The sequence below is a fragment of the Gopherus evgoodei genome, chromosome 16 (assembly GCF_007399415.2).
Source record: "Gopherus evgoodei ecotype Sinaloan lineage chromosome 16, rGopEvg1_v1.p, whole genome shotgun sequence".
Lineage (NCBI taxonomy): Eukaryota > Metazoa > Chordata > Testudines > Testudinidae > Gopherus > Gopherus evgoodei.
This window is the reverse complement of record NC_044337.1, coordinates 16,195,730-16,215,266: the sequence shown is the minus strand read 5'-3', so window position 1 is coordinate 16,215,266 and position 19,537 is coordinate 16,195,730. Positions and strand designations below refer to the sequence as shown.

Sequence of the window (19,537 nt, the reverse complement as noted above, 5' to 3'; positions counted from 1 at the left end):
TTCATATGTCACTCATCATCTTAGACAACCTTAGTGAGGTTTTCAGAGCAGAGACTGTCATCCTGTGTGTCTGTACATGTCTCCCTCAGGAGAGGCCAAAGGCTGGAATAGCAGCAGAGTAGGTGTCAGGCCTGAGGTGAATTGGTAGAGCTGTGTCGGTGCTTGGGACTATAATAGCAGCGGGTAATGAAGGTCAGGACTGAGGTGTTACAGGAAGATTTGTGTGCATAGAGCAGCAGGGCAAAGTAGATTTTCAGTGGATGCTATTCCAGGCCTCTAGCCCGGGAGATGAATCTCTTATTTGTGATCCCTTGAATTAACACTGTTAAATCTCTGGTCACATCTGAGAGGGTGTTTGGCCTTTCCCAACAACCTACTGTGCTACCTGATAGACTGCGCCACTAAATGGGTTTGGGGTCAGATAGTTTGATGGGAAGAAAAGCAGCAGCGCTAGCAAGAAGGGAGATCGGTCAAGCGGTTGGAGGAAGCCGTTGAGCTAACTCAAACTTACCCAATCAATATTCAGAGGCATCCCTTGTTCCAGGGTGAAGATAATCAACTTTTTGGCATATTTTATGCCATCCCTCTGGTTGGGGTGAAGGAAAGCCTATGTCTGCATACCCAGAGAGCCTCCTGCACTTCTATGCGGATTTTCATTTCAAAGTGCTTTATAATGTTAATTAAACCTCAAAACACTCTAATAATATTGATATTAATACCCCCATTTTATTGGTGGGGGGCAGTGGAGAAACAGGGGAGCTGAGTGACTTGGCCCAGGACAAAGAGCAAGTCAGTGGCAGAGCTGGGAATAGAATTCAGAACACTCACTTCCCAACTCTTAAATCCCCTGCTCTTGCCGCTAGATTGGCTATTGTGTTTGAGTGCGGGGACTAAGCAAATCTTCATGGCAGACTCGCACTTCCTTCAGTGGCTCATGTGTAATCCTGTTACAGGACATGCCACCCATCTGCTCAAATGCTGATATTGTCTTGTATTGGGAAAGTGGAGAGGAATAGGAGAAATACTAAATTGATGATCTGATAGGTCAAAAAATGCATATAGTTTGGTTCTTCCTAATATTAACACAAGGTCCCCTTCCCCATCCCTCCAAAAGAGACAAAAATAGATATAGTAACTGTTACCTGCCGGTGACTTCAATGTTGGAGACAGCATAGAAGTATTTGTACAAGTTCTCCCTCTGCACATAGGTGCCTCCAAGTGCCGGTCTCAGCAACCTCATCCGCAGGTCAGTCACGGTGAAGAAGTCCTTCAAGCCCTTGGCGCTCTCTAGCCTGGTGTACAGGTTGTCCATGTTCCTGAAGTCCTGGCCAGCAAAGATGGCAAAGCGATCCCTCACCTCCAAACGCACGTTCTTCTCCTTCTTGGAGCCCACCCAGCGGGAGTACTCCTCTGTGCAGATGATCCTGTTGGCACTGGTGGTAGAGAGGTCTCTGACCCGCCGGGCTGGCATGCCAAAGGCTTCCATGCAGTCATCTGCGTAGTACTGGTATGGGTGCCAAGTCCTCCCATTGTCCAGGGACTTCTCCAGCATCATGATGGTGGGGCGTCCATATTCAAAGGTCACCACAATGTCATCTGTCAGCTCAATGCTCTTGTTCCAGGAAAGTGTAATGTTAGCCAGCAGGGGTTCTGGGTAGCGGCTCCAGGTCACACTCTGCCAGTAGGTGACCAGCCCTTCATCCTCTTTGTCAAACATCAGCTTTGGTGGGTGGGCCAGGTCAGGGGTGGAAGCGTCACACTCATCGCTGCACAGGTACGGGTTCTCCTGGAGATGAACAATAATAAGAGAAGAAGGCGAGCCTTAGTGTTGTTAAACGTGGGGCTGAGAGTGCCACCTAATATTCAGGCTGCCCACACTTCCTGTGACAACATCCTGTTTTCAGTTGCTTATAACGTTACCAAATTTTAACCCTTCAGGATGAAATTTGACATGCTGGGTATCTCTCAGGCTGAAATTTTCCAAAAATTTCAGATAAAATGGTTCAGCCATTTTCAAGATGAGGCTAAGAGAGAAGGTGGGTGTTTTGCCCATGTTAAAACGCTTGCTGAGACTGGATGAGACCAAGACTGGAGGAGAGGAAAGACATATCGGCTGAGGAGCTGGGAAAGGAGAACTTGGACTGACAGGGCAGGAAGACTGGAACTGGGTGTAGTGGGGAGAGGGAGGATTGGGATTTAGACATAAAACTGGACAGAGAGACTAGGACTGGCTGGGCATGGAGACTGGGATGAGAAGCCTGAGGAGTGGAGACTGGGACTGAGACAAGGAGCCAGAGGTTAGGAAGAGACAGGACCGTGACAGGGACAAGATGGAGGGGATGGAGCAGAAAGGGTCAAGCTTGAGTGGGAATGCGCAGGCACTGGGGTCTATGCCCACTAGAGCACATTTCCTTCCAGAGCCAGGGAGGAAACCCAACATTCCTCCGCTGTCAGCAAATCTCTCTGAAACTCACTGGTAAAGTGTGCGTTTCATCCCCCTGTAGTGCTGGTCCACAGAGTGGATGAGAATCCCCTACTGCTAGCATGGACTCATTAGCTCAAATAGCAAAGGTCTGTGCAGTGGAACTAAAGGTTTCAGCCCTGCTGATGAACTGTGTGGGTGTCAGTGATGTCACGTGCTGGAATTTGTTTATTCAGTTTGTTTTTAAAAACATAGGAAACCTCACCCACAACCTACAATAAAGGAACATTATTACGGTTGCACTCAAAAGTTAGGAAATGCCAGAATTAAGATTGCCTGTGTAATTAAAGACTGTGTCATAATACACGTGCCCAAGGGAGTTGAATTCACATTGCATGGGCAACCTTAATTCTGGCATTTCTTAACTTTTGAGTGCTTGACTTTGTAACTTTTTAGTAATATTGGTTTAATACAGCTGTGTGTAAAGAACCAGAGGCCCCTGCAACCACAGAAAGACAGTAGTAGATAGAGATGGAGCAAAATTATCAGATTAGCGAACTGTTCTCCTGGTATAAGACATTTGATATTAAACTGACACTTCAGCTAATCTTTAAAACAAAAGGGGCTCGATGATTTTATTGCCTTTTAACAACACCTGCAGCTCTGCAAGAAGAATAAGGGGGATCAATGCTATGCTTCAGACTCACTTACAGAGGTCAAGTATGAATTTAGAGCACTGCACAACTGACCAAGTGATTTTTGTGATGGTTTTTCCCATCTTCTTTTGAAGGAAAAAAATACATTGGCCAGTAGTTGATTGGATGGACCAGTAGCCTGATCCCATATGGTAAGGCTTATGTTCTATTGTGGGTGGGGGGGTGTATTTATAGCATACTGGTATATAACTTAAGCTATAATATAGAGCAATCATCCAATTCCCTACCCTCTCTCTATAATGAGGAATTACTTGCATTCATTACTGAAATGCAGGCACCTATTGGATGGAATGTAGGAGTTATTTAACAATACACAGCAGCACTATATGAAAATGAAGAAACCCACATCCAATTGAAACTGTAGGAGAAATTTAGCATTGGGTCATTCTCATATGTTGACACAGCTTATGGCATTGTTCTGCTGCAGTACACTCACAACTTAATCATGAAACCACAACACTTGCTGGTTTAAAGTAGAGTAAATGGTGGATTCTCTGTAACTTGATGTTTTAAATCATGATTTGAGGACTTCCATAACTCAGCCAGAGGTTATGGGTTAGACCACAGCACCTCAGTATGCAGGAGATCAGACTAGATGATCCCAATGGTCCCTTCTGGCCTTAAAGTCTGAGTCTAGGACAGCTAATTTATCTTACTGGGACAAACAGAAAGGTAATAGTGCTGGTACCTTGGTTTTGCCTCTCATCTGAAAGATGGCACAAACACTAGCAAAGTGCCTCTTAACAGAAGGGTAAGCCATATAAGAAAGAAAAGTGCCACTAAGGCCAGGTCTACACTAGAAACTTTTGTCTGTTTACTAATATCCTTTAAGGATGTTTCTTTCAACAACATTTCTACACTAGCAAATGCCTACTGCACACACAAGTTATATTTTTGTTTTTAAAAACAAACAAACAAACAAGATTTTGCCAGCATGGTTTACTTCATTCAGGGAATCTCTGTAGGCAGTGCTGACAAAAGCCCTCTTTTGCCCAGAAAGTTGTATCCGCACTGGGAAGGTTTTCTGCTGCAGCTTTACTAGAAAGCCTTTTCAGTGTAGACTAGGCCTCAGAGAGTCACTTTCCTCTGGGTTTTCCCTGGAGAGGCTTCTTTTCTAAGTAGTGACTAGGCAGGTTCACACAGGGGACAAACATCATGGGGAAAACATCACAGTCAAAACATAACAAGGGATACGGACAATGCAAGAGAAAACACAATATGCAAAAACAGCACCAATGAAATCACTGCAAAACAGAAACATACACGGTTTAAGCATTTTGCATGGAGTGACACACAACAGTCTTGCCCCTGGAGCACTACAAGGAAAGAAAGGGGCCTCTGACAGGCACCATTCTCTTCCTGCTTCCTTCTCCTTTTAGGGGGCTGCAATTTACTGCTGGGATAGGGTAGCAGCAAATTAGGACACCCATTTCGCTGGCTCAGGTGTGGGCTGGTGTGTTTGGGGCAGGAGGAAGAGGAGCAAGGCTCTACCCACATCCCACACACCTGTTCTGAAGGGAGGGGAGTAGCGGATGAATAGCCTGCTTACTCCGACACATCTGAACCCAAGTCTGCATAGCCCACGCAGGGGTGTGAAGGAGGTCCAAATTTCACCTTAAGCCCCATAATGGGTACCCAGTGCATGGCCCAGTCTAGCTGTAGAAGATACAATAAGGTTTATTAATTGCGCATTAAATGCTGTAACAGGACACATGCAGACATAGTTTAAAGAAAACTGAACATGCGAGAAGATGGAGGTTGGGGTGATGGGTGCCTACCCCACACAGGTGATGAAAGGGTTAATGTGGGCTGTAGAGGCGAATTAGTCCACCTGGTTGCACCTGGAGGGTGGGTCAGGGCTAATTAATGATGAAACCCAGCTGGGAAGGAGCTGAGTGATGCAAACAGAGGAAGTTTTAAAAGAGAAGGGTGCTGCAGTAGGGGAGGGAAGCAACTCTGTAATCACTTTCCTGGTGGTAGGGTAGGAAGGGGCATAGAAGGAACAAGATGGATCTTGCAGGGTGAAGAGAGCCCAGGGAATGACTTAGCAGGAAAAAGAGATGGAAGTAAGCAGTTTGGTGGGGTGAGCCTTGACTTCTTGTCTTAGGGTCTCTGGACTGGAACCCAATGAAGAGGGCAGGCCTTGATTCTCCTACCAGCCACTGGGGAAGGTGGTGTGAAGTTCCTGATATAAGGGGACAAGGACTTTTGAGGGGCCTGAGAAAAGGGCATATGGACCACAGGACTCAGGATTGATGGTGGCAGACAGGATGGAGGGATTAGACATTTATTTCTGTTGGACTGTCTGTCAAACTCAAAGGGTTGGACTAAATTGCAATCTGGCTGGAGGGCTGAATCATGAAAAGAGGCAGATCACCACAGGGCTACAGCAACTGTCTGTAGGGGCTGCTAGAGAGGGGGAAATTGCTATGTCATACCCAGCCATGAGAGGGGCACTCTGTATGAGCTGACTCACCACTAGCTGGGTAAAACCTTACAATAGTCATCAAGTAAGTCACAAAGGTAGTGACCCTCTCCCTTCCTCTCCTGTAATGAACTCCTTGTGGTGGTGGGGGGGTGTTTTTTAAGCTCATTAAGATGTTCTGTTTCCTGAGATGCTTAATAAATTTCCAAATGGTAGGGGGGTTGCAGCTCAATATGGAGGAGGGGGAGAGCAGAAGCAGATGGCTATCCTTGGCTCCTTTGTTGGTTCTGGGAAGATCTGTTAAAAAGTGCTATTGAAACAATTTCAGGTATTATTTCAGTATCTGTTCCCTCATGCATGCAAGGAGACCCTAGGCAGATTGTTTAGAGGATGTGAGATATTTACACTTTCCATAAAAAAGGTTTAAATGAGCTGGTTTGATTATTCTCATGGCAATCTGATGTTTCCATTTTCCTATTCTTTTTGCATGCTGTATTTTGGTCACTTATTTTTTCTGTTGTGTAATGATGATACCAGCCCTGCTTAGCTTGTGAGACACACCCCAAGGTGGCAGAGCAAACTGCAGTAGCCTAATCCGAGCACAGTTTTTACATTGACCAATTAGAAGCACTCTTGTGCTATTATATCTAGAATATCTGCTTGAGAGCATGAACTGCCTAGAAATGGGTTAAGGTAACTTGGTTCAAATCCAGATCTGAACCTCCCCAGGTGAGTTCAGAGCCAAGGTTTTGCTTCAGCCGAGTGAAGAGAGAGAGCCTGCTGCAATGTTCAAAGCCTGATAAATATTTACCTCAAATGTAAGGGTGTTTGGTTCCAGGGTTTGGGTTTGGGATCGGGATCCATCTCTAAAAATTACTCCCTGGGGCTGAAAACATCATTTATGGTCTGATCCTGCAAGGTGCTGAGAAACTCTAAGTGGTGCTTAGTGCAGTAGAGTTGATGGTGCTCAACAACGTGCAGAATTGAGTCCTCAGACCATAGCCATCAAGAGGGAACATGATCCAAGCTAGTGAGCGATAGGCAGATGACCTTGTGCATCGGACACGAAACTGCTTAGGAATTGAAATACCAAGAGGAGTAAGGGCATGAAGGTCAGGGAACCAGTTACCGGTTTATTGAGACGCTAGCTGAGAAAAGAGATTAAAGTCTGGCAAGATAAAAGAATATAAATACAAGACACTGGAGCTGGACTGGTTATTCAACTGGGGTGAAGGGAGATGGAAGGTATAAAAAAAATCTGGACGCAAAATGAAAAAGCCCTACAAAACCAGTTAGTTTCTAAGACCTGATCCTGTTTCCAGTAAAGTCAGTAGAAATTTTGCAATTGACTTTTATATGAGCAGAATTTGGCCCTTAATGAAGATGGGAAGTTGTTTGCTTTTCTGCCAGATAAACCACTTTTGTGTATTATAGCATGAAGTGTGTGTGTGTATATATATATATATATATTTTTGTATGTGAAATTACTTATTAACCATTAAGATGCTGAACGTTTTAAATAAGCTAGACATCTGTTGTGAACAATGAAAGCTGCACAAAAATACAAATGTAGCCCTCTGTGGATCTCCATGCCAGGAAAAAAACAAGAGAGAACCACTAACAGCCTAGTTGGGGGGAAAAATACTATATTATCAAACACATTCTGAGCTGGGCTGTGACAAATACAAATTTTATTGCCACCCCACTTTTACTGTGAAATATTAATTATGGTCCTGTTCCTGCAATCTGATTTGCTTGGGCCCTTGTGCTGCACACACAATGTGACTGGAGTCAATGGAACCCCATGCAGATGTAATGGTCTTGCTTCCGGGGTCAGACTGCTAGGATTATTGTCAACATGGCCATTTTATGGGGGTATAAATTTTGCTTGGCACAAAATAAGTACTATAATAGTAAAGAAATTCGACCAATACAAATGGAAGATTTTGCCTCAATACAAAATCACATTTTGATACTAAAATTGGTCCTTGAAATAAAATTTTGAATTTTAAAAACTGAAATGTTTTGTTAGAAAATAGGACAATTTTAAATGAAAATGCATTTGTTTGACAAATAATGAAACAAACCTCAGTGTTCTGTAGATCTCCCCCATCCCAAGCTAGAGTGGTGTTACAACACCAACACACACAAAGCAAGAACCTCAGATTTCGGGGTGGGGGTGGGGTGTTCAGATTTTATTGCAAGTACTGCAAACACCAGTGGTACAGAGGGACTAGGATGAAAGGCATTTCAGTCACACCTACTGCGGCTGACATCAACTGCAGGTTTAGAAGGAATCTGACTTTGCTCCTTTGGAAGTTGGTGGCAAAACTCCAATTGATTTCAAAGTGAACACGATAAGGCTATAGGCAAAGTGACAAAAGACTGACAGCAAGAAAAGAGGTTTGGCAGTGTTTCCATATTTGGGCCTGATTCCATGAGGTGCTCAGCACCCATCATTCCCACTGAAGCTAATGGGAATTGTGGGTGCTTGGCCCCTCTCAGGCTCAAGCCCAGAGGAAAAGAGTAGGGAAGGCTGGTGACAACTGACAGCAGATAGGCAAATCTGACACACACACAAGGCTCAGGATCAGAGCCCGTTTATGGAAGCAGGTAAAGATAATACTCTAAATTAAAAGAGGGACTAATTAAAGCAAGTTGCAAAGGGACTTTTTATTGATTGAGAGCTATAATAATCTAAGATTCTTGGTTTATCAGGGACACATCTGGAGGTTTCGGTAGGAAACACTTATGTTTTGCAGGAAAAATATCACTGAGGAATTAGAATTTCTGTGGCCTTTAAGTTTTTTTTAGTTTGGGACAATTTCAGAGGTTGGCACAGCTGGAAGTTTGCATGCAATTTCCTCCTCTCCTCCTCCAGTGGATATTGGGTGGCTAGATAACTGCAGCTTGAATTCATCCCCAATCCTACCAGGCTGCAATCTTCCTCCCCTCCTTAACACCACTAGCCCATCCTGATTGCACTTCAGGTGTCTTAAGGGCCTTATGACACAGCTGAGAGCTCCTTATGCTTCTAGTAGGGTGCCATGTGACCCTGCCTTTGATTTCCATCTTAAAGATTAGCTGATTAGTCTACAAAGTCCCTGTTTTGCCTAGGACAGCAACAAAGTGCTTAAGTTAGAATCAAATTTTATTCAGATCTTGCAAAGGCAACTGTAGACATTATTCACTTGCACGTCATTACTCTATTTCATGCAATTAGTGCCACAAGGAGCAGCAGACATTACAAAAGCACATTCTACTCTATCAAGTAGTGCTCTGATGAATCATGTGTGTCTTTCAGTCCTCTTTCCTCCCACCTCCAATGCAAGCGACCTGTCCATCACTGAGAAGATTGACACCCAACAGCCACAGGAGATGTGTAAATCTCTAACCTCACTGCTGTCAAACCCCATTCTGACCCGACCTGTGGAGTCGGAGCTCAGCCTCTGCTCCAAGCTCTGAGGAGCAGATGGTCAGGAGCACTAATGAATCAGCCTGTGTATTTACCGTGTCCGCTCCTGCTGCGGAAAGGTTTAAACAAACAGCGCCCATAACAACATTCTGTCTCTCACATATATGCTCACAAGCATGGAGAGATGTATTATTTTTAATACAGTTGGTTATTGTTTTTCTTTGAAGCACAAAGTTGGATTTGTTTGTCTAGGAGGCTGCAGGATAAAGCAGAAATTATCATTCCAGTGCATTTGATGTTCTGTTTCTCTTCTTTACACTTAGCCGAGTTCCCCAGATTAATCCTAGGATTAGAGGCCCTATCACCACTAATATTCTGCCAACCCCAAGTGCTCTTCACAGCAGCTGATTATATTGTACGTGTTCTACAGGCACTCAAACCTCATTCCTTTTATTTTCTGTCCCCTTTCAGGGGCAAAGGAGTGATTTGCCTTTGCTAGGTCCTAATGCAGATCTTTGTTCCCCCCTTCCCTCTAGGTGGGTATGGAGCCTCACATTAATTGTGCATCTAGTAACATGGTAAGTAGGGCAAAATAAAACTCCATCGGCCTCAATGTAAAAACACCAGGGATGATTTTGGCTTCTGGTGTCATATACCTGTAATTAGAATAAGGCCTCCGACCTCCATTCTGATGAAGGTTCTCTTAGCACTTTCATTATAAAACCCTAATTGCGGAGGATTATAACAATGCATGGTGGAGAAAGTTGGAAGACTGGATAAATCAAGGTAATGAATACTGGATTATGGGGACTTCCCTCTCTAGACCACTGGTTCAGAGCTGGTGCAGGTCGATAGTGAACAACCAACAGTTGTTAGCACTGGGTGGCCTTTGTGCAATACGTTTGTCTCAGGCCAGTTCCTAGCAGGCAGAGATCACAAACAATGGACCATAACTGGTAACACAATTGGCAATCTCAACAGAGAGAGCAAAACTGAATTGGGCCATGGAACTTCAGCTCCATCATTCATACAAATGGTTCTCCTCTCCCCCCACAATCAGGTCTGAGGTAGATTGGTGAAGGAGGAAGTCTGAACTGCCATTGCCTGTGCAATCCCTCTTCTGTGGAGAAAACTGAGAACTTTGGTTGCAGGGGAAATCAATCTGTCCCCTTTCCCAAACATTAACTTCAGTGTTTAAAACAAAAACTCCAACTTTCTCTCTTTGTTGTTGAAGCTTGAAATGCCCAAGAGAAGCTTTGGTTTTTAGTAACAAGTTTGGGCTTGAATTTCCTTTATCGGAGTTCCTCATCCTACCCCCCAAAATGGGAATTGTGAGACTAGGGGATTCCAATTCAGCATCAGAGTTGCAAATAAGCGACTTCTGCAATGAAGGTTTAGCTGGCCATCTTTATTTTAATTTTTTTGGTAAATACTAAATTTGCCAAAATCTGCAGTCTCTGGGGCACCAAAACTATTCACAAATTTGGGGTGAAATCAATAAATAGCTTCAGCCCAAAAAAAATTCTTAAATTTCAAAGAACACTGAAATGGGTGGTTTCGTCTATTTTGAAATGAAATGTTTTGACTTTTCATTTTGAAATGTTTAGTTTTGAAAAACAGGTATAAAACACCCCAAAACACAACAACAAATTTCATTTCAGGTCCAAGGAAATATTTAATTTGGCCCCAAATGAATTTTTTTTTTCATTTTGGCAACAAAAAATAATCAGTTTTGGTTTGAACTTTTTTTTTTATCGTTTTAGTTCAGCCTCTGAACTGAAAAATCAGGTATTCACTCAGCTCTATGTAGGACAATCTTAGAAAATGTGACTAGTTAACAAATACCAAATTCAGAGATCCTTACATCAAAAACTATTCTACTACCTTCAGCTGGCTTTAATGGACTTTTTTTTCCAAAAGATAAATAAAAAATATGAATATACAGCAGCTGCTTAAATATTATTTTAAAACAGCCTGTTTAAATATTTTTATTCTTGCTGCTTTTGACTTATAAGTTGAAATGTTGTATCTGAATTTAAGAAAGCACAAGGTGGTTTTTATAACCAAAAATAACATTTGTAGGTAACTAAATCTCATGGTTCAGGACATAAACTGATAACCTGCCAGTGGTCAGGATGGAATTCCCAGAGAAATGGAAATATTTCACTGACAATTAGTTTTTGCTCTTCACACATTTGGGAGGGAAGAGATGGGTGAAACAGCTATAATTAATTTACAGAGATTATTTCTAACAGCTGGCAAGCAGCATAACTCAACAACAGAGACATCTGGAAGCTTGAAAGTAATCTAACATGTGTATGTGGTGAACCTCTCTCATACTAAACAAATAGTTCTGCAGTATTTCCACCCACCCCCTGTACAAAGTTGCCCAATTCATCCAAGTGCACCATGGGCATATTTACTTCTTTTTTTGAACCATCAAGTATTGGATAGTGCTAGAAGACTTGAAAGACGTATAGTCTTCAAATCATTGCCCTTTTTAAAAGTTCATTTGATCAAAACACATGCCTGAAACAGAAGTAGCTAAACCAATACGAACTGGGACAGGGTCTCATACTACCATTCTGAATCAGGTCAGAAAGCATGATCTAGTAGTGCAGCCAAGTGAAATTCTGCTATCCTGAGCCATGTATTGAGTCCAGCACAAGACATCTTTAAAGTCTTACCTTACTTACCTGTTTTTGGACTATCTTAACTATATTGTTTTAGAAACTGATCTAGCTGAAGTTGTATAACTCAGTTCAGTTATAGCACTATAAAGATGCTTACATCAGTATAGCTAAATCCTGTACATTTACAGCCTTAAATTGCGAGGGCCAGGATCACAGCCCTGATGCAGTACCATCACTTTCTGCACTGCTAGCTACTTGTCAGCTCAGCCACCTACAGAATTGGTCACTTACTTCCACTTTTAGCATTTTGGTTTTGTTTTTGCCCTGATCCAGTCTTAAAACCACCTGCTTCTCTAGATGTTAAAAGAGAGGGCGGGGGAGGGGAGAGTCAGCAAACAAAAGGCTAGTCAGTCGGGGGAAACAGAAGAAAAAACTGGCAACCAACTGATCTGGGTTGACAGCTCCATTGCAAAGTTTCAACCAAATCTGATTTCAAGTCACTTGAGTTAAAGGCCGTTTATAATAGGAATGACAGCACTTCACTAGAGAGTGCACAGCATATGCTGTGGAATGGGAGTTATCTGCTACCCAATCTCCATCCTATAACTTTGCATGTATCAAACAACTCTTCTGCGACTATTAAACTTGATAGAATTGGCATCCACCCCCACACGCAGTGAGGCAGATTCTGGTTTGTTACACTGGGCTGAGGTAAAACAGTGGGATGACTTTGGATTTACTTCAGTGTAACTGAGTTCAGATTCTGGCTCTGTGTATTTAATAACAATATTTTCTTCTGTATGTTATCTATTTAGACCCTAAGCTCCCAGGGTCAGGGAATGGTCTTCAAACAAATCTAAAACTGCTGGCAAACTTTTGAGCACCAAATAAATGCTAGCAGAGTGGGATCCCCATCCTTACCTAAATAAGTCTTCCCTCCCCCTTGTACAGCAGGTTAGGATCACTCCTCTCATTTTATGGGAGGAAACTGAGGTAGGGAGGGTCAGTGACCATCCCAATGCCAGGTGGTGAGTCAATACAGATTCTTAAATCCAGCTTCCTACTATCACCACTACATCAGGGATTTTCAAACATTTCCAGAGTGGGGTACCTATTGACAGAAAAATGTATCATGGGCATATCCTCTCCCATTAACAGACACAAATCCACTCAACTCTTTTTTTTGGTCATGTAACAAACTGATGGCAACTACAGTTGGTTAACAGGAGGAAATATTAGGTAAGTAATTTATTTTTGGTTGCGTGAAGTGAACTCCTAAGCTCAACTTGATGGCAATTTTCTCGTTGGCTGGATGTAATGCAATAACTTTCAAATGCTGCATCCTATTGCTTCCAAAATGGGGGGTGGATGGGAGAGGGGGGAAATGACACAGCCCCTAGCATCTGTTTAGCACACTCATTATCTTTAGCCAGCTCTGAAACTGTCTAAAGATCAAAGAGCTGGTTGATGGCAGCCATGAACATCTTCCATAATAATACCCCCCATTTCATCTTTGTCCATAGTCATTCAGCATGTCCGCATTAGACTCTATCTCCCAGACAGAAAGTAAAAGGGGGAAATGGGTGGGGGGCGCAGAACCCCTATGATGGGGGAAAGGGAGTGCACAGAGCCTGGGGGAGGAGGTGACAGAGGTTGCAGAGTTCCTGAAATAGACGATGGGGATGGGAGGGTGATACACAGGAAGCTTGGGGTGTGGAGGGGATAGAGTGATGCAAGGAGCCCCCGGTGTGTGCAGTGAGCTCAGTTTACAGAAGCAACAAAGTGTGCAACCCTCTAGTTAACGTAATGCATTTTAGCAGCTGGAAACAAAGATCCAGCACCATATGACCAGCCAGCTCTCCATAGACCAATTTCAGACTTCTGACCGAGCTAACCCTCCCTCCCTCATTTATCATACACACATGATGTATGCCAGGATTAGCACCACAAGATTTTTTGGAAGGAAATGAGTCTAAGCTATCAGACTTCTGAAAATTTCAACGAAATTGTTATGTTGGTATCATCTCAGATGCTCTTAAAGGCAAGGGGGAGTGTTTGAGGGCAGGGAATTGGGTGAGGTTACACAATTAGAGCATGGTGGTGCTGTCCTTTCTCCTATCTCTGGCTGGGTTAGGTGGATAATGAGGCCATGGAAGGGACTGAGGCTACATCAGACTGTGATGGGATTATTGGTTTGGAAAGACGAAGCTGCTCACAAATTATTACATGGAAGCCAGGGCTATGTGCAGTGCATGTATGTGCTCCGCTGGCTGGATTTTTTTTCATTCAAAATCTTTTTATGAAAAAGACCTTTTTCTCCCCTAAATGAAAATTTCAGTGGAAAATTGTCCTTTTCTTAAAGTTATCCAGTTTTTCCATTGGGGAAAAAAAGCTGGAAAATATCTGCAAGTTTTTTTGGTGGGGAAAAAAACAAAAACCCCAAAGCTTTCTTCCTTTCCTTCCAAACTGTGGGAAGATATTTACCATTTTCCATCCAACTCTACTGCAAGGATGGGGGCAAAATACAACCCTCGGAAAACCCTGTCTGGTAGGTGCACCTGTAAATGACCTTGTAGCTATAAGAGCCTCACTTGCTTCCTAAAAGCAAGCAAGCAACCCTGAGCTGCACAGCTGGAGACAGAGGAGAAATTGCCTTCTTATTTGTTTTCATGTTAAACAAACATTCTGAGGAGAAATTCAGAAATGGCCATGTACACAGGAAAAGATTCTGGTGAGATGTCAGCAACTACGTGACACATTTGAGAAGTTTCATCCTCGTAGGAATGTGTTTTGCCTTCTCCTTAAAGTGATGGTGCTAGGGAAGACAGACAGATGAGGGGTGGGAAGGATGGGGCAGCATAACTTGCATCCTTTCTACCCTTCCCCACATCCCCTTCCACCTCTGCACTAGCCACCAGGGGCTCAACTCAGGGCAGAGAAAGCAAAGGGGAAAAAAATGTCCTTACTAACAAGCTGTTTCCTGTTTGTTGGGAAGAAAAGTCAGAGCTGGTATGAATTATTAACACGGTAGAAATGGGGTCCCTGTACAGAGGCGCTGCTAATTCTGGCTCACCCTAATGTCACTCTCCCTCTCGCCTCCCCCGCTCCTGTGGTTTTGGCAATTGATTGCACTCTTCTCTATCATCCTCCCCTCCCCCCCTCCCGGTTTCTTTTTCTATTTCTTCCCAATCAAAGGTAGTCTGAGTGCAAGGTCACTCCTCAGCAAGGGGCATTAGGAAACAGATTGCGTGTGTGCTTGTTCAGGATACCATGAGTCAGCAGAAACAGACACCACTGTCTGAACAAAACAGACCTTTGAAATCATAAGCTGGGATATGTCTAGTAAGACATCTTGCTCCCCACTCCACACACCCCTTTTTGGTTTGAAGCAGATATACTTATTCTGTCAACAGCATGCAGTTCATCCAAGCCCCATGTGTTCCCCTGGGCCTGTCTTACCGTGGAAAGAAATAGAAAAGATTCAACCTATATTTCCAGGCTACTGATTTCCTTTCCCCCGCCTCCAAACTATTATCTTGTGAATTCTAGAAGGATCTTGTTAGTGCTTTATTATAGTCCAGTGGTATTAGGCTGTTACTGATGATAATACTGTGCACTCTTTTCAGCCCAGCATCTCTAACTACTTTACAAATATGAATTAAGCTTCATAATTATGAACACAGTTGTGTGGTAGACTGGCACAATACCCATTTTACAGATGGGGAAACTGAGGCCCCAAAGACTTAAGAGCCAACATTACAGAAACAGCCCCTGATCTTGGATATCCAACTCAAGACATGTTGGGCTCTGATTTTCAGAGTTGCTTGGCCCTCACTGCTCCTACTGACTTCAGCTGGACTTTTGGGTGCTCAATTTCTGAAGATCAGGCCCCTTAAGAGGTTTACAGCTGGACACCCAAAAATTGAAGCATCCAAGAATCAGAGGCCACTTTGGAAGTTTCTGGCTTAAGTGACTGGCCTAAATAAAGTGAATCAGGGTCAGAGCTGGTCACAGACCCCTAAAATCTCAGCTCCTGCTCTAACCAAGAGATAACATTCCCTAGAAATCAGTACGTCCACCTCATGAGGATAAAGAGGTGAACTGACCCTGCTAAGGTTATATGACGCGTAGTTCCAGGGTCAACTGAGCTAGCTAAGGCAGAGAACAAAGAGTTTGCTTTTCCCATTGGCAATAAAGGAGTGACTGAGAGTCTTCATATTCCAAGCTGGACTGTCATGTTTCTGCCATCACAGGACTGGTACAGAATAAAACCTTTACCTCTTAAATCTGCACTCACTCCAGTTACATAACGAGTTTAATCAACATGCTGACAGGTCTGTCACAGCTTCAGTGTAGTGTTTTCCCTCAATAGAACTCTGCTTTATTAAGGAGGGCAGTATCATCCCCATTTTACTCATGGGGAAACTGAGGAACAGCAGTGAAGTGATTTGCCTAAAGTCACGCAGGAGGCCAGTGTTTGAGCTGGGAACAGAACCCAAGTTTCTTGAGTCCCAGGTCAGTATTCTACCCACTAGTACACACTGCCTAGAAATTTACATGTGGGTGGAGTGTCACAATGACAACACTTTAAGATGTAAACTTTCAACCCTAGTGAACAATTTATCTTCATAGTAAAAAGGTCTAGAAACTTTATTTTAAAGAAAGATTGACATTGGTATTTCTAGGGCTCTGAATAGCTGGGCTGCAGCTTTGGGGGCCCCAAAGTTGGCCCTGTATCTGCTGATTGTTCAATATGCAGTTTGTGTTTCCCCCACATCATCAGAGGTCTGGGCAGAGATATATTATGCATTGATGAGGCAGGAGTTAACAGTTCTCTGTGCTGAAAATTCCATTCTTAAGAAGATAATCTCCTCTTTGCACTGGGCACATACATGCATCACACGCAGCCACAGCTTCTAGGGAATAATTTTTGAACAGCTCCTTCTTTCTGTACTGGTAATCCCATCACGATCGGATACAGTCCTTTCCCCTCCACAGCCTCACTTTACCTCTTTACCCATCACGGACAGGCTAAGATCTCAGACACAGGATTGCTAGCAGCAGCTATTTGTTTTTGTGAGTTTGATTGCGGATTAACAGGGTTGACTTACAGTCCAAGATCCTCCGAAAGGGAGCAAAGTGATCGGAAACCGAATCAGAGACAAATATACGTATACATTCAAAGAAGCCGAAGGAGGTTTAACTCAATGTTCTCGGCACCTCTTTATTCATATGTTTCCTGGTTCTCTCTTTTTGCATTGACAAGGAGCTGGGGAGAATTATTCCTACCTTACCTCCCCTCTTCCCTTCCCTAATGCTTGTGTCCAAGAGTTCGCTTCTTGGCCTCTGTCCCCAATCACTCCCCTGACAGATTTGGGGCCTGGATCTGGCTATGGAGAGAAATCACATGTATGTGTGTGCGTGCGCGTGCACACATGCACACGCACCGTGAGAAGGAACACAAAAATGACCAACATACTGAATAGTAAGTGCATTATTGATTCAGGACTAAGAAAATGCTTAGGAAGTAGGAAAATTTTCCTGCTCTTTAAAAGCTTATACGCCTCGTAAGCTCAATACATGCAGCCTTTGCAGAGAGACTGTCTATGCTGACATTAATATTTTATTATGTAAAAAAAGGCCTAGATAATTTGAATGGGGGAGGAGAGGACACAGGGGTAAGGGCTGAAAGGGGAGGGGAGGGGAGCTGAGAAGTGACATGGAGTTCCTAAAAAGGCTGGCAGGGATTCTCTCTGCAAACTTTCATGCAGGGAACTTAGCTCATATCAAAATGAAGGAGAAATGAATGACCACCACTCTTACCCTTTGGCCTAGTATCATGGCTCCTGTGCATGGCACTTTAGCAAGTACTCCATTTGCCTGTCTTATGTAAGAAATATTCCAGCAAAATTACACAGCTATTATATTCTTTAAAAGGCACAGTATTAAAGCACTTTCATGGCCATTTCGGACTTCAGAGCTGTTACTATCAGGCATTAGTGACACTGTTTTGGAGAATAGTAAATTCACCAAAAAATTGTTTTGGGCAACCAAAATGATTCATGAATTAGTCCAATTATTTCCTCTAAATAATGGTGATGGGATTTTTTTGGGGGGGGGAAGTCAGATAGTTTGTTTCAATTTTCTAGACAAACCATTTAGGGTTCTTTTTTTAATCAATTTTGATTTGAAATGAAACTTTTTGGTTCAGCTACTGCACCAAAAAAAATCAATTATCTGCTAAGCTCTAGACACTACTTTGCACACCAGGGTCACAGCAACTTAACAACAACAACAGGGGACAGAATGGAGATCCTTCTTCCTCAAATTACTACCATTTGAGTTTTCATTAGCTGCTAGCAGTATAGGGCCACTGACACAATGGAGCAGTTCTGAGTTTGTCCACTAGAGGGCAGAGGTGCACACTCTAACCAGTTCAATACAGGCGTCTTTCTTTAACCATTTAATTGTCCTCCCAGTCCAAGCCCTGTGCAGGGAGTAGAATGCAGGAGCATTCTCTGAAGCACTGGTTGGCTATTCCTCTGGAACATGAGCATTCCGAAAAGGACATGTCTAGTACAAATAGTAACATATAAGATGATGCGGGCTTCATGTACTTTACCTGGTACATTAGGCAGCACCAAAGTGGTTGAAGAATGCTCTGAGCAGAAAGTGACTTTTCTGTCTCTCCATAGAGAGCACAGAGACACATCCCTCTGTAAACGTACAGGAACACAAAGCTATAAAGTACTCACGGGGCCTGGGGGTGTGGGAGAGCATTCCCACTTCCTTAAATGTGTTTAGCACTGGCAACTGAAGATTTTTTTCTAGTTTGCATTTAAAAGGAATTTGTAGTTGTGCAGATACAAACATGCATAATTGTTTTCCATTAAAATGTATACACAAACCTATTTCTCTCTCTCATGCAACGCCCCCCACCCCTCATCTCCTGGACTAATCCAGCTGCACATCCACCCTTCCCATGGAAACAAACACTGACATATCAGTGTCTTATGCCATCAGTGTGCTACACATGGGGCCTGATTCTTCATAAACTTGTGCCTTGTGTATAGCAATTCACACTGGTGTAAAGTGAGTTCAAATTGTGCATAAAAACAAACAGAACAGTTGTGGTTTAGACCAATTTTGCACAGGTATATGTGAGAGCACAAGGTGTGATGAATCTGGCCCCCCGAGTCTGCACAGCTACATATACCTGAATGCACTCTCCATACTTAGTTTTGTCTCCCACCTTCCCTCACCTCTCTATCAAGTCTGGAACCTGCTCAGGAAAAGTTAGAGGATAAAGTTGAGTTCCACTGGAGCTAGGGATATCCTGTGAAAAAACAAATTCATTCCCCCCTCCCCCCGAAGCTCTCTATTTGTACGCACAGAAATAACTGGGTAGATGCATGTGTGTAGAACGTTGTGGAGTAAATACAGGTTACTGTCTGTATGAGAGTGATCTTTATCAATAGGCTAGCACTGTCTGCAACTTCTTGGGGTTGGTCTTCCAACCTGCAAAATGCTACCTTCCTGTGATTCAGTCCATCAGGACCTATGAATACCAGATGAAGTCACAGGGTAGCAGCACTTTCTCTGCCCCACACTCTGAAAGAACTTGGTCTCTGCAGATGATTATGTTGGAAACAGATCCATAGTACCTTATGCCCCCTCTGCCACTTTAAATCCTATTATTCCTTTCTTGCATCCCCCACATTTCCTTTCCCTAAACATCAGCTACTTTCTTTTCTGGCGGAGCCATGTGAAGGCTAAAAAAATACCATGTTAAGTATATAAACAAATGCCCATTAGTGTGCTGTAAAATGCTAGGATAGGAGGAGAAGATCCCCTAACTAGAGGAGGTGTGTGAAAGTGCCAGTTATCAAGAAAAAATGTTCATCTTCCACAGAGTGATTATAAAAA

General features: G+C 43.2%; 1 protein-coding gene across 5 annotated transcripts in view; it reads right to left on the bottom strand.

Annotated features, from left to right (window-relative positions):
* Window positions 1-19,537, bottom strand: part of NTNG2 (netrin G2) — a 72,003-nt gene that overhangs the window by 38,418 nt on the left and 14,048 nt on the right. For all 5 annotated transcript variants that reach the window (XM_030535754.1, XM_030535758.1, XM_030535757.1 and 2 more), the window contains one exon: window positions 1,143-1,786. In XM_030535754.1, coding sequence (XP_030391614.1) covers window positions 1,143-1,786 — 644 coding nt within the window. The remainder of the gene's footprint in view (window positions 1-1,142; window positions 1,787-19,537) is intronic.